Source organism: Xyrauchen texanus, chromosome 32 (assembly GCF_025860055.1).
Source record: "Xyrauchen texanus isolate HMW12.3.18 chromosome 32, RBS_HiC_50CHRs, whole genome shotgun sequence".
Taxonomy (NCBI): domain Eukaryota; kingdom Metazoa; phylum Chordata; class Actinopteri; order Cypriniformes; family Catostomidae; genus Xyrauchen; species Xyrauchen texanus.
The window spans coordinates 2,215,420-2,229,304 of record NC_068307.1 but is presented as its reverse complement, the minus strand read 5'-3'; the positions used below and the strand labels follow the sequence as shown (position 1 = coordinate 2,229,304).

At 37.1% G+C, this 13,885-nt stretch overlaps 1 protein-coding gene across 1 annotated transcript in view; it reads left to right on the top strand.

Moving 5' to 3' along the window:
* Positions 1 to 13,885, top strand: part of diaph3 (diaphanous-related formin 3) — a 427,644-nt gene that overhangs the window by 278,219 nt on the left and 135,540 nt on the right. The window contains exons 23-24 of the mRNA XM_052101613.1: positions 6,848 to 6,973; positions 12,837 to 13,000. Coding sequence (XP_051957573.1) covers positions 6,848 to 6,973; positions 12,837 to 13,000 — 290 coding nt within the window. The remainder of the gene's footprint in view (positions 1 to 6,847; positions 6,974 to 12,836; positions 13,001 to 13,885) is intronic.

Here is a 13,885-nt window from a genome sequence, read left to right as displayed (position 1 = left end):
GTCTTAATTAAGCATGCAGTGTTTCGCTTTGATAGGAAAAAGCGTTGCCGCGAAATATCCTCACTTCCTGTTTTACGATGACTTCGTTACCTTAACGGTAGCACAAATCTAAATGCTCTTTGGTCTCTGCGGAGTGGCCTGGAGATTATTTTGAGCCATTGTTTGAGCAAATCAGACAAAGTCTGAGGACATGAAAAGCTTAAAATGTAAACGTCATAATCCAAGATGTTGGCCACTGTTATGGGTGGAGGGTGTTAAGGGGTCCACTGAATCATCAGGAGGACAGTCAGACAATATATATGTAGACATACATTTGACAAAAAAATAAATACATAAATATATGTCTTTGTGTTTGTTTTTGAGTTGCCACAGTATGCAATAGACTGGCATGTCTTAAGGTCAATATTAGGTCAAAAATGGTAAAAAAAAACAAAACAGCTTTCTCTAGAAACTCATCAGTCAATCATTGTTTTGAGGAATGAAGGCTATACAATGCTTGAAATTGCCAAAAAACTGAAGATTTTCATACAGAGGTGTACACTACAGTCTTCAAAGACAACTGGCTCTAACAATGACAGAAAGAGATGTGGAAGACCAGATGTACAACTAAATAAGAAGATAAGTACATCACATGTCCGCCGCTGACAGCTTCGTTGAATTCTACCCGCTCAACACCAGTTTCATGTACAACAGTAAAGAGAAGACTCAGGGGTGCAGGACTTATGTTTTGAAACAGAATAACAAAAAGAAAAGGTTCGAGTGGGCAACGAAACACAGATTGTTGGAAAAGAGTGTTATGGATCTTAACCCCATTGAGCTTTTGTGGGATCAGCTAGACTGTAAGGTGTGTGAGAAGTGCCCGACAAGACAGTCACATCTATGTCAAGTGCTACAGGAAGCGTGGGGTGAAAGGTCACATGAGTAACTGGTAAAACGGTCAGCTAGAATGCCAAGGATCTGCAAAGCTGTCATTGCTGCACATGGAGGATTTTTTGATGAGAACTCTTTGAAGTAGTTTAAGAAGTTCTGAATTTGTTTTTTTTTATAGTATTTTTTCGCGTCATAAATGTCCTGACTATACATTGTGATCAGTTGAATGCCACTTTGGTGAAATAAAGTACCAATTTCGTTCCATAAGAGCAAAATCTGTCCATTATTCCAAACTTTCGGCTGCCATTGTATATATTTTTTTAACTGGTGGTGGTATATACACTCACCTAAAGGATTATTAGGAACACCTGTTCAATTTCTCATTAATGCAATTATCTAATCAACCAATCACATGGCAGTTGCTTCAATGCATTTAGGGGTGTGGTCCTGGTCAAGACAATCTCCTGAACTCCAAACTGAATGTCAGAATGGGAAAGAAAGGTGATTTAAGCAATTTTGAGCGTGGCATGGTTGTTGGTGCCAGACGGGCCGGTCTGAGTATTTCACAATCTGCTCAGTTACTGGGATTTTCACGCACAACCATTTCTAGGGTTTACAAAGAATGGTGTGAAAAGGGAAAAACATCCAGTATGCGGCAGTCCTGTGGGCTGAAAATGCCTTGTTGATGCTAGAGGTCAGAGGAGAATGGGCCGACTGATTCAAGCTGATAGAAGAGCAACTTTGCCTGAAATAACCTCTCGTTACAACCGAGGTATGCAGCAAAGCATTTGTGAAGCCACAACACGCACAACCTTGAGGCGGATGGGCTACAACAGCAGAAGACCCCACCGGGTACCACTCATCTCCACTACAAATAGGAAAAAGAGCTACAATTTGCAAGAGCTCACCAAAATTGGACAGTTGAAGACTGGAAAAATGTTGCCTGGTCTGATGAGTCTCGATTTCTGTTGAGACATTCAGATGGTAGAGTCAGACTTTGGCATGAACAGAAGGAGAACATGGATCCATCATGCCTTGTTACCACTGTGCAGGCTGGTGGTGGTGGTGTAATGGTGTGGGGGATGTTTTCTTGGCACACTTTAGGCCCCTTAGTGCCAATTGAGCATCGTTTAAATGCCACGGCCTACCTGAGCATTGTTTCTGACCATGTCCATCCCTTTATGGCCACCATGTACCCATCCTCTGATGGCTACTTCCAGCAGAATAATGCACCATGTCACAAAGCTTGAATCATTTCAAATTGGTTTCTTGAACATGACAATGAGTTCACTGTACTAAAATGGCCCCCACAGTCACCAGATCTCAACCCAATAGAGCATCTTTGGGATGTGGTGGAACGGGAGCTTCGTGCCCTGGATGTGCATCCCACAAATCTCCATCAACTGCAAGATGCTATCCTATCAATATGGGCCAAGATTTCTAAAGAATGCTTTCAGCACCTTGTTGAATCAATGCCACGTAGAATTAAGGCAGTTCTGAAGGCGAAAGGGGGTCAAACACAGTATTAGTATGGTGTTCCTAATAATCCTTTAGGTGAGTGCAGTTTGTCCTAGAGACCCCAAATTTTGTCTTGGTGCTTTTCATACCCACCTCTGCCTGTGTGCCAATTTTCATATTTTTCCTACAAGTGATTCAATGGGCTTTCAGAGACTCGCAAGGGGGTGAAAAATTATTAGAAATCTAACAAATACAATATGATCCACAGCACCTTCTGTGTTTGACACCTAAACATTTAGTGCAAAATATCCTCATTATGCTGTCCTTTTTTTATTTTTATTTTTATTTCTGTTGCCTTTTGACTTCATTATATCTTTCTTTGAAAACTTAATTTCAAGGCAGTGTAGTAGATTTTGAAAAACTGCCAGTGTGTCTTGTGTATTTGACCAGTTATACCAATGTACTTCTAGTTTCTTTTCTTGTGAGCACACACACAAACACTCACACATCTCTTCTACCATAAATCCCTATTATCTAATGGGCTCATTTGTCTTTGTCCTACGCAGAAACAACACTGATGAATCATAAACAAAATTACACTAACTTAGATACAGCACTCTATTTTGTGACTGAATGAATGACGTCCTACACACACATTCTTCTTTTCTCTCAAGAGCTTACAAATCACTAAAGAACGCTCTATTAAAATATACATGCTGTTCTCAAGTAGCGCTCTGAATGCCCATATTGTGCGCGCGCACACACACACACACACACACACACACACACACACACACAAATACATACACACACACTCACAAAAGCAGAGAGAGAGAGCTTACTCTGCAATCACTTCTCAAGAGCTTTAGACCTCAACTACAATTGAAATGTATTGCTGTTTGGTGTGTGTGTGTGTGTGTGTGTGTGTGTGTGTTTCACAGTGTAAATTACTAAAATCTTAAAGCAGCCTATTTGTAAAATGTTTGTGAAAGTAATAACTGGTGTTTGATTTTACTTTGAGTCTGCATAGATATACCCTACAGCACAGATATTCAGATTGACAGTGTAGTACGATCCTGTTGGTCCATGTGTACAAGTATGTTGGCATGTGTAGCCACTGGACTCTTGGGTGGCACTCAGAGTGGCAGCGCCAACCTCTCCTGGCACTGTCCAATGAGACCAGATAGAGACATTAACCACTATCTCTCTCTCGCTCTCTCCACTTTGTCTCCATTAGAGGGAGCTAGAGATGGGGTTGGTGCCTAAAGTCAGGTTTCTTTATCTTGTTCTCAAAATAGTTAATTTCTTTCTATTTATCTTTGGCTCTCTGTTTATGTCTACATGCATTCTGATCTGGCTTTTTGCTGCAAAATATCTGTTTTCAACACCTATTTAGATATATGAGAAATACCATAGTATTACTTATGCACATTAAATTGTTAAATTAATTAAGGAGTAAAAAGGGGACAAATCAGACCTAAACAGATTACCATTTAAGTAGTTTAACGTTTACACAATTCCTCATAAAAATGCAATAAATAATATCCTCCTAAGCTGAGTATATTAAAGGCAAATCTCTGCCCATGAGGCTCAGTCAACGTGTCCCAACACATTAAGCTAACACTTTGCATGGAATGGGATTGTCTCCTCCAAACAGCCTCTGCTTAATCAAAACTGAGTCTCTTATTAAAGTCACATAGTTACCTCATCAAACTACCAGCATGCATGAGGAACCAGGGGTAAAATGTACAGGCCATGTTTTACTTGCAGTAATAATTAACCAAATACAGCTCAAAACACTGCATTTTCTTACGTGTGTGTGTGTGCGTGTGCGTGTGTGTGCGTGAGAGATAGGGGTGTTATTAATTGTACAAATAATATGTTTAAGGGGAACAAAATGCAAAGTAACCTCAATACTCACCCTGAATGAGTATCCAGTGATGTGTGTAAGAGAGTGAGAAACAGTAATTTGATATTGATCTATTGTTGTGAGAATTGTATCCTCTCCACACTGCACAAAATTACTGTGGCAGTCAGGTGTACATGTGTTTGGCTACAAAAATGTACACACTTAGACAAGCTTCAAATGTACAAAATGCAGCAGTAACAGTATTATAATAATAAGAGATGTTACAGCTCAGCTTTTTATTTATCCTTTAAAGTGCTGGAGCATTAAAAAGAAACCTGTCAGACTTACTCTGCACAACCAATCAATACTATTACAAATATGTTAATGAAAGCAGCTGATGGATAACACCTATCCCAATTTAAAACAGATTAAACATCCGGAGTGTTGAAAGTAGTGTAGAAGAAAACCGGTGAGTTTTGAGCCATCATAATGTTGGTGAAAGAACAAACGGAAACTGATATAACCTTATTAACCCTCTTATTGTGATCAGAATCTGCATACACCTTTTGCAATCGTGGGTCAATTCAAGCTTATAAATCATTTATAACCCGATTTTTTTTCCATCTAAAACTATATTATAAGTAATTAGTGCTGTTCATACATGTAAAAAGACTGATAGTTTTATGTTAACTGACGAAAATAAGTTAATTAATATACAATTGTTCTTAGAAAAACAATATATATATATATATATATATCTCAACATTTATGTGAAATTTTATCTAAATATATCTAATGTGAGAATGACTAGTCATTTTTATGAATTAGATGTCACTCATAACTTCTCAATACAACTTGGTGGTCAAAAGTTATGAAACCAACGTATTGTTTTTCAACTAAACATCAATACAACTGGTCTACTCACATATGCAACATTAATACTTTACTGTGTTTTTAGGCTAAATCTATTCTGTTTACATGCATGAACTGCCGAATGTTGATGTGTGAGAGCATATACTGTAAGCTGGTTCGGCATCAAATGGCTGTCTCAGTTGCTTCTGTCTTTTTATGTAATCCCAGACTGACACGATGTTCTGTGAGGGCCATGATGTATGTTGCAGGGCTCCCTGTTCTTCTATTCTAATCTTATTTATTTGCAAAAGTAATGTTTGGGAGTCTAACATTTATATTTCCTATTGACACACTAAAGCTGACGATATAAATAACCATCTTAAGACAAATGTTTTTGTGAAACATCTTATGTGGCTTGCACAGTAGTGTGTGTGTGTGTGTATGTGTATATATATATATATATATATATATATATATATATATATATATATATATATATATATATATATATATATATATATATATATATATATATATATATATATATTATATTACACATACACACACACACACACACTTTTGGTAGTCTTGACAAAGTTTGGTTCCCGTACTAAAAACTATGTGGTATTTTAAAATTATGGTAACAGTAATTACAGTAATTCATGACTAATAATTACAAAAGTTAGTGACTGGTAATGTACTTGTTTGGCATAGTAAAATATTTATTAAGCCCTTATTGCCTGATTTCAAATTCTTGCTTTATAGCCCCTTCACTTTTGCCATAATGAATTCATTAGCTAAAAACAGAACATATCAGTAGCTAGTATGATGCATATGACATCTTTTATAAGTTCTTATGCATTTATAATCTTATTACAAACAGTTTTTGTTTCTAACTTTGTAAGCGTTAATCTGGATCTGTTACATCTACTACACTAGATGGCAGAAAGCACTAGAAAAATATATATACTTCATCACATTCCATCAAAATGTACAGATCTGAAATGTAGGTGGCACTCTAACACATTTGAGCCCTTTCGTTTTCATCCATAGACATTCAGTCTAATTATCAGTTCAAGCATCACCGTTGATGTTTAATTGAATATCACGGCCTCTGAGTGGACTACAAGCTCGAGCAATGTGTCATTATAAAGCTGAGATCCTCCCCTTTGCGACGATTGATATATAACATTTTATCATCAATAGTCGAAAACATATTTTTGGATGATTTGTTTTGCATTCTTTTACTTCTGGATGTGTTATTTTGTTCTGGACATCTAAGATATCTCATTGGAGTATTCAGCCAAGCAAGCTCACAGACAAGTAAACAATTTAATGTATGTATAAAAATAAAATGTACAGTATTCCTGAGAATGAGAGCTTTCATTTGATATTTGACTTGTCCATTTAGGTGCTATGTGAAGGACTTTTTATATATATATATATATATGTATATATGTACCCCATTACCTCTAGGGGGTGCTAATTTTCAACTTGATTTTTTATTATTTTAGTCAGTATTTTGTTATTTTAAGTAACACAAATTCAGAAGTGACCTGAAGGTTATCTCGGAAATGTTCTGATTCTAAGCTTTCAAATTATACCCCATATGCCTGACTTGTGTATACGGAGACTTTAATTGTTTTTTTTCTGCCATTGCACCCCCTCCATCGATTTTAAGATCAGGAATGTTATTTTTAGCAATTGTTGCCTGTTTGAAAAATTTATTTGCATCTGTTGTAAGTAAAGCATTTTGGTGCATTGTTTAAATTGTGTGTGTGTGTGTGTGTGTGTGTGTGTGTGTGTGTGTGTGTATAGTATCAGCAGAAAACCTTGAGAAGTGTCTGAAACAGATGGAGAAACACCTGCTGCAATTGGAGAAGGATCTGGACACTTTCAGCTCCACAGACGACCAGCAGGACCTGTTCCACAGCAAGATGGCAATATCCTTTTAGATACAGTACACACAAATTTTGTTGTGCCCTTATTTTTAAAATTGATTTTTCTCCCATTTTATTTGGTGTTCTGTTCTCTAACACATGGTGGAAACACATTCTCTTGCACTTTGGTTTGCCACAAACACACACATGCATTCACATACACTAATCAGAGTTTATGAGACTGTGTGTAAATTAATTATTTACATAGAATTTCACTGGGCTGTGTGTAATCCTGAAGACAGTTCGATAATGGATTTGTGCACTCTCCTCTCTGCTCCTCAGTTCCTCGGCTTGTTCGTTCTTTTCCCTACTGTCTGTCATTCCACTTAAAAGATTTTCCTGTTGTTGGGATGTTGCTTACTCTACAAATTGCAAACGTCTGGATGCCAACAAAGGCCAGGCCCTTTGCCAGGGGACATAACAGGGGCGCTAACAAAATGGACTCAAGTTGATCCAAACATGTACCTACGTAATCCTCAATGCACCTTCTATTTGGTGATTTTATAGACAGCTGAGCGTCGCTGTGTGTCTTAGTTTTTATTTTATTTATTCCTCCAATTTGTTTACTTCATTTTTGAAGGCTTAATTTGCCTGAATGCATGTCTTCTAGCATGTATGCTCAAAATCTACACTATTCTTTCTGATGATCAAATTCTACTTTGGTTGTGTGTTTGTGACGCTCCAGATCCAGTGAATGCCTGAGGTAGATGCCTGTTCTGGGTCTGACCCAGCTGCTCTACCCTTCATGCTGGCCTGGCTGGACTGTACCAAGGGAGGTTATTATCTTTCTCACCAGCCACACAGTGGAGCGTACTGGACTGCCTTCGACCCTACACCCCTCACTTCTCTCACCCAAGCTGTTTTAATGTTTCTTTATTTCATGCAGGTCTTTTGCTGGCACCCCTCCTGCTTGTTTTGCTTTTGTTTCTCTAGACCCGTATATTCAAGTGTGTTTTTTTACAATTAATGCTGTAGCAACATTAGCGGCTCCTCTCGCCTAATTTCCAGAGGTTTTATGACTGCATCGACTTTGTCTCAAAGCCTTTGTGAGCCATCTAGGTAGGCAGAGGCGCAACTATAATTAAGAATTTGTAATGGTGTTTTTCACCCTGAGAGTAGATGTTGCCTGTGTACGAGGAATACATTGTGTGAGCTTATTTATCCCTCAGCGACCAAAGCATTGATATTAATGGAGGGGGAAAAAACAAAAGTGTTTTTAGGAACCAAATGGTTATTAAATGATGATTTCTATGCATGTGTTGTTTTGCGGTGCAAACGTAGGGTTGCAAAATTTAACCTTTTTTTTTTTTTTTAAATGTATTATATACTATAATCTATACTATATAGTGAAGTATATAAAAATAATTAATTTCAAGCTTTTTATTTATCCCCCCAACATAATAATTTTAAACAACAACAAATCAGATGTTTAAAACATTTCAGACGATCAATCAGCCTGGCCAATATATCGGTCTATCTTTAGTTAATAAGCATTTTTTATTTATTTTTTGTAAAAACTATATTTAAAACAGCTGATATTGTTATATGTAGTTTTTACTGAAAAAAAAAAATTTATCTGCTGATATTTTAAGATTTTTACATTTGTACGTTTTTATTAATATTACATATTATTCGCTTTAACCAAACTTTGCGATTCTGCTGTGCTATGTCTTTAAGGGTTCATTGTTTTCTGCTTTACCTATATATTATCACATATATATCATTTATCCATTTGCATCACACTGTACAGAAATACATAAACAATCCGAAGGCTGCATAAGGATCTGTTTGTGTGTATCTGTTATGGTGCAGTGTTTTTATTAATGTGTCTGTGTGACTTTTATTAGTTGTGTGTGTGTGTGTGTGTGTGTGTGTGTGTGTACAGTATGAAAGTGTCTAACAAGCTCTGGTATATAGGAGAAAATCGATGCTTTTTATCCCTCTGCACAGAGCCTGTACTCAAGGGTCACCCATCAAACTGTCTCCCTCTAAATTTAGCTTGGCTCTCAGTCATTTAGGACAAAAATCTACAGTCCACCTTCCTCTCTCTTTTCTCTGCCACCGTTAACACTGTTCACCTCCACACTACACAGATCATCTCTGTCCTCCTCGCTCTTAGCTCCAGAAACCAGAAGTTAATAAAGTCTTATCAAACACTCACACACACACATACCGTCTGTCCTTTCATTAGGTGAGCACATCCCCTGCGTTCCATTCTTTCCCTAATCTGAGAGCTGAAGCAGGTGTGTTTGGAGGGCGTGAATGAACTTGCAGTATAAAAGACAGCAGAGGGGACACATAAAGCAGATTTGTGTGCATATGGAGGAGGAAGAACTCTCTAAAGACTTCACAGGCGGGCCAAACAAACATGACTGTCCAGCCTGTCTGCCCTCCCTTCCAATGTCTTTATCATGAATAAGTCAGGCAGGACCTGAGATGTATAGGGTTAGAGGATGTCCTTCCAATCTCAAATGCGATTGAATAGTCAGTGGATGGCTGGCGGGGTAATGTGACCAATCATATAATTTTGCATATTTAGGACTTCAAAATAAATATGCTTCCCATATTTTTATTTCATGTCAAAGGCCTTTCATCCACTCAAACTCTATGGTATTTTGGCCCAAATTCATCCCTCACTTAACAGAAGCTAGCCAAATTAGGTAGATGCCAACTTGGACAGATTGCAGATATGCCCTCATTGTTATGCCTATGCAATTTATGGTAACATTAATACATTCATTATTCTTTATTTTTGTGCCATTTATTGTAATGTTACCATTTTCTTTCATAGACTCTAGGGGCCGTGTGTACAGAAACTTCTAGATATATTCATGATGAAAAAACACAATAGTGTTGTGCAACAGTGATGTGTGATGACACTTTTATTTGCTCAAATATTGAAACGCACAAAGTGTGATATGTAATTTATATTGCTCATTTGTACATGTCTTAAACGTTTTGCATCATTGACAGATTTTATTTTTATTTATTTATTTATCATTATTTTATAAAGTTGTGGTAGTCTCCAGCCACCTTAAACCTTTTTGAACAACGATCCAAAGTTGTAAAACACATGCGCATAGCGGTTTTGTGGTTGGTGTTCATCAAAGTCAGAACATCAAAGTCAGAATATTAGTTATGATATTTGGAGAATGGCTTGACATCTTTGTGCAATAATTTCTGACCTCACAGCCACGATTTCACTTTCATGTCAGAATGTGTGTGTAAGAGTGACAGAGCACTCACCCCCCACACACACACACACACACTTCCTTGTCTTTTTCTATTCATTATCGTTTATATTATTTATTTAAATTTTTTGCTAATGATGATCGGTGCTTTTTCTGTCATATATGCCGATGGTTACAATTCGTTCTCCATTCCGAGAGGAAAACTTTGATATCCTTTTTCAGTGTTCCAAACATGTTATTTTTCTCTTTGCACACATGCTTATTTTTAGTGTATGATGGTATGTGCATGTGTTGTGCAAATTGAAAGTCACATCATCAGTGCAACGGACAGGAATGTTCCTCAAATAATGCGGGTTGTTGGGGAGAGCTGTGAGATTACCTTTCTAAGCAATCAGACTGGTGCTTTTTGCTTGGTCTATTTTAAAACGGGCACAAACGTTCCTTTGTCTTGCATTAAAAGGGGACCCAAGACAGATCTAGGAACTACAATATTGTAGAGATATGAGGATGACCTTTTTTGACTTTTAGAAGAACCTAGCAATGTGACAGTGAGTTTTGCACAGGCAAGCATTACTCATATTTTCTTCAGAAAGTGTCAAATCCTATTTTCCTTTTAGTCTGAATGAACTTCTGGGCACTTCTCTGTGTGGCATGAACACATTGGCTGTTCAGATCTTCAGCCCATATGCTATCATTAAAAGTGAACACATTCAGTGCGGAGCATAAATTATGGTTTACATCACCTTCCTACTTTCACAGCAAGTACACTTTAACCATCTGTAATTATCTTTATTGGTAAATAAAGGGCCTGTGTGCATACATTCCAATAAATTGCATGTTTGCATTGGCTTATACTGTAAACGGGCACAGTTTTAATTGGATGAAGAGCAGTCATTTATACAGCGCTTGCAGTTATTAGCTGTAATTAAAATGAGCTTTAGATGTGTTTTTAATTCTTTAAGAGGGTGAAGAAACCTGTTTCTGTAGCTAAAGAAGAGTAGTGTCATGTGTGTATGAACGGATAGCAATACTTGGTTAATGATGTCAACAGACATGTGTTTGTGGTACTTTTGACACTAAACCTCAGATGAGCTGCCAGTGTCCAAATTAAATTGGCATCACTGTAGGAATAACTTCAGTAGCTGTTTTAATCTGCTCTCATAGAATCACGTTATACCTACATTTTTGCTAAATGATTTTTTACATGGTTCATTAAATATTGCGACAGTTTCCTTGTGAAATGAACACTTGAAGCTTCAACAACAATTACTTATATTTACTTGTACATAAGTCGAGTAAAACTACAGATTATCAAATCATAAACATACTTTTTGCTCTCTTCCGCACACAATGTTATCTTATGGCAAATAAACACTTTTAATATAGTGCTTTATTCTTAAGGCAATAGATTTTAACCCTTGCATTGCATAACCAATTTCATTTACAAGCTTGTTTCACACGTGATGAAATTGTGCAATAGCGTAACTGATGAAGCGTTGTTGAGCTTGCGATGCAAAGCGCCTAATGGTACGAGTCCTGAGCTGAAAGTGTCACAGGATCACCACAAAATTTTGCGGATGCTTCAGCTATTTCATGTTAATTCTCACATTTGCTTTTTATCAGACTGTTGTTTAGGTTTAGGGAAGGGAGGGCGTTTTTTTGTGATTTAAAACTCGATATGTCATTAACCTGTTTGAGAGAACCCCGTCCCAACAAACGCCAACACGTCAAACATTTGTTTGTATTTAGAAGTGCTGTCAGTCGATTACATTTGTTTTTTTATTATTCTTAGTTAATTGTAATTTATTGCTGAATTTGAAAGTGTTGCAATTTGACTAATTATACTTCTCCTGTCAAAATGCATTTATTTATTTCTAAGAAAGAAAACAAAGCAATATGTAACAGTGTAATGCGTTATAAATGTTTTCCAAACAAAGCCTTCCACAAGATATGCACTAAAATAGCACCAATTCAAGTAACATTAATCATTTCCCAAAGTGAAAGTTGACTCATTTAAAAAAAACTTGACCCAGAACATAGGTTGCATATTTTAAAATCGAGAAAAAAATGTGATCTTGTTGATTTGGAGCGTGGCATGATTTTTGGTGCTGGTTTGAGTATTTCTGGGATTTTCACACACAACAGTCTCTAGAATTTACTCCGAATGCTGCCAAAAACAAAAAACATCCAGTGAGTGGCAGATCTGTGGATGGAAATGTCTTGTGATGAGAGAGATCAACGGAGAACGGCCAGACTGGTTCAAACTGACAAAGTCTACAGTAACTCCAATTACCACTGAGTACAATTGTGATGAGAAAAATATAATCTCTGAATGCACACTGTCAAACCTTAAGGCGAATGGGCTACAACAGCAGAAGACAACGTTGGGTTCCACTTCTGTCAGCCCAGAACAGAAAACAGATTGAAGTGGGCACAGTCTCACCCAAACTGGACAGTTAAAGACTGGAAAAACTTAACATGGTCTGATGAATCTTGATTTCTGCTTGGGTACACAGGCGGTAGGCCCACTGCTTAATGTATAGTCGTGTGTGTGGTGTAGTGTGTATGTGGCATATATGATCTTGATTTACCTTTGGATCTCTCTCTCTCTCTCTGATGTTCACATTTCAGTACTTAGACTCTCCTGTTTGAAATCCTTGACAATGATTTTTCACAGTTTCTCTACACAAGCGAGAGATCAGTACCAGAAGCTGGTGATTATGCACAGTAACATGGTGACTCTCTACCTCAACATGCTGGAGTATTTCGCCATTGACTCCAAGAAGACCTCCGTGGAAGAACTCTTCACTGACATCAGCAACTTCAGAGCCATGTTCATGGTAAGCCACCCACTTCTTGCTCTGTGCATTGGTTTTCTTTTAAGTCATTCACAGGGTTGGGAGCGTTACTTTTAAAAAGTATTCCACTACAGATTACAGAATACATGTTTTAAAATGTAATTTGTAACATTCTGTTAGATTACTCAAGGACAGTAATGTAATCTGAATACTTTGGATTACTAAAGCACTGGCAGATTTGTTTTCCACTTGTTTTGACTATAAACAAGTAAATAAAGTAAGAACTACTCAACTACTTTGCTACTTTATTTTAAAGCTGCACTATGTAAGATTGTTTTGGTTAAAAATGAATGAATTGCCATTATTGATTGAGTACTTAAACAGTGCCCCGACCTTGCCCCGATTCACTATGGGAAGCCTATAAAAATGATTTGTATTGTGAACCGTGGCGCAAAAATCACTGTCTTATGGCTTCCTCTTTGCGTCATGACATCATGTCCGTAAACAAGGGAAAGATGCTGTTCAGTCCGTCACACTCACACAGTTCAGGATCCCTCTAGTCTGGATGGATGTTTATCAAAGTTGTTTACCTGTTATAATGTGTGGAATTGGATACAGTATGTTGTCTGGTTGGGTTGTCATAGTTTTACGAATTCAACATTAGTTGTGTGTTTGCCGATCGCTATCCGTTGTCACGGGAAGGTACTGTTACGTATGACTTCTGAAATGAACCTTGTACATATTATTTCATGTTTAATAAAGTATATTTTATCCCCATAATTGCTCATTTTATGTTTTTAGTTTACAGTGTGATTAGGCCACAGTTTCTCTTGCTTTATCAACTGCTGTGTTTTTCGTTTGTCAGTTTTAGACATTTGACAAAAATGGTAAATATTTTTTTGTTATATTCAATCATTTTAGTCAACG